The 1,087-nt window shown below is 38.6% G+C and overlaps 1 protein-coding gene across 1 annotated transcript in view; it reads left to right on the forward strand.

The window, feature by feature from the left end:
• The window catches only part of LOC106873493 (microtubule-actin cross-linking factor 1, isoforms 6/7), a 102,508-nt gene that overhangs the window by 49,015 nt on the left and 52,406 nt on the right, over positions 1-1,087 (forward strand). The window contains exon 20 of the mRNA XM_052975688.1: positions 543-715. Within this exon, the coding sequence (XP_052831648.1) occupies positions 543-715 (173 nt within the window). The remainder of the gene's footprint in view (positions 1-542; positions 716-1,087) is intronic.

The raw sequence follows: 1,087 nt of genomic DNA on the forward strand, positions 1-1,087 counted from the left end.
TCTCTCTCTCTCTCTCTCTCTCGGCAGGTTTTGTGCAGTTTCCACCTATCAAACTCACTCACAGGGCATTGGTCAGCCTAGGGCTATACTAGAAGACACCTCTCCCAAGGTACTGCTTGAAGTGGTAATTGAACTCAAAACCATTTGGTTGCCAAATGAACCACCACAACCATCTTAAACAACCTGAATAACAAAATTGACCTCAGCAAGATTTGAACTCAGAGTGTAGGGATCTAGCACAAAACACCACAAGTCATTGTATCCATTCTAAACACTTTACCATTTCACCCCACATCTAATAATGTTCTGGGACCCCGAAATGGTCTCACCATTAACTTTACCATTTTTAACTGATTCCAAAGAATATATGTTCTGTTTATTTATTTATTTAGAAATAATTGAAAAGATTTTTGTCTTTGCATTTTTTTTTGTTTTTGAAGGTCTGCAAATACCAATTTGATTCTTTGTTCTGAGATTTTTATTTTATATTTGATTTTATTCTTTACTTCTGTAACTTTTCCCTCCCTCCCTTGTTTCTTCAGCTCTTTCAACACCAACTGGCAGCTAAACATTCCTTGTACTATTCCACTACAAGACTTGGCCGTAATCTTAAAGACCGCTGCACAAAAAGCGACCAAGATCGAGATATTCTTCAAGCAATGTTGGACCAACTGAAAAACAAGTGGAACCTTGTTCGATCTGTTGTCTCTAAAAGGTAAGACATTTAAAAAAGCTGTCATAAGACCTGTCATATGATGTGTCATAATACCATTTTATTTGGTCTTAAGTATCTAGTACATTATTCACTTGGTGTTTTCTTTTACAGGTTTTTTTTTCATGTGACAACCCATAGCCTATTATTGCTGTCTTTCCTTAGTTATTGTTAGCTGATTGCTTGCAACCTCATCATCATCATCATCATCGTTTAACGTCCGCTTTCCATGCTAGCATGGGTTGGACGATTTGACTGAGGACTGGTGAAACCGGATGGCAACACCAGGCTCCAGTCTGATTTGGCAGAGTTTCTACAGCTGGATGCCCTTCCTAACGCCAACCACTCAGAGAGTGTAGTGGGTGCTTTTATGTG

The sequence above is a fragment of the Octopus bimaculoides genome, chromosome 22 (assembly GCF_001194135.2).
Source record: "Octopus bimaculoides isolate UCB-OBI-ISO-001 chromosome 22, ASM119413v2, whole genome shotgun sequence".
Lineage (NCBI taxonomy): Eukaryota > Metazoa > Mollusca > Cephalopoda > Octopoda > Octopodidae > Octopus > Octopus bimaculoides.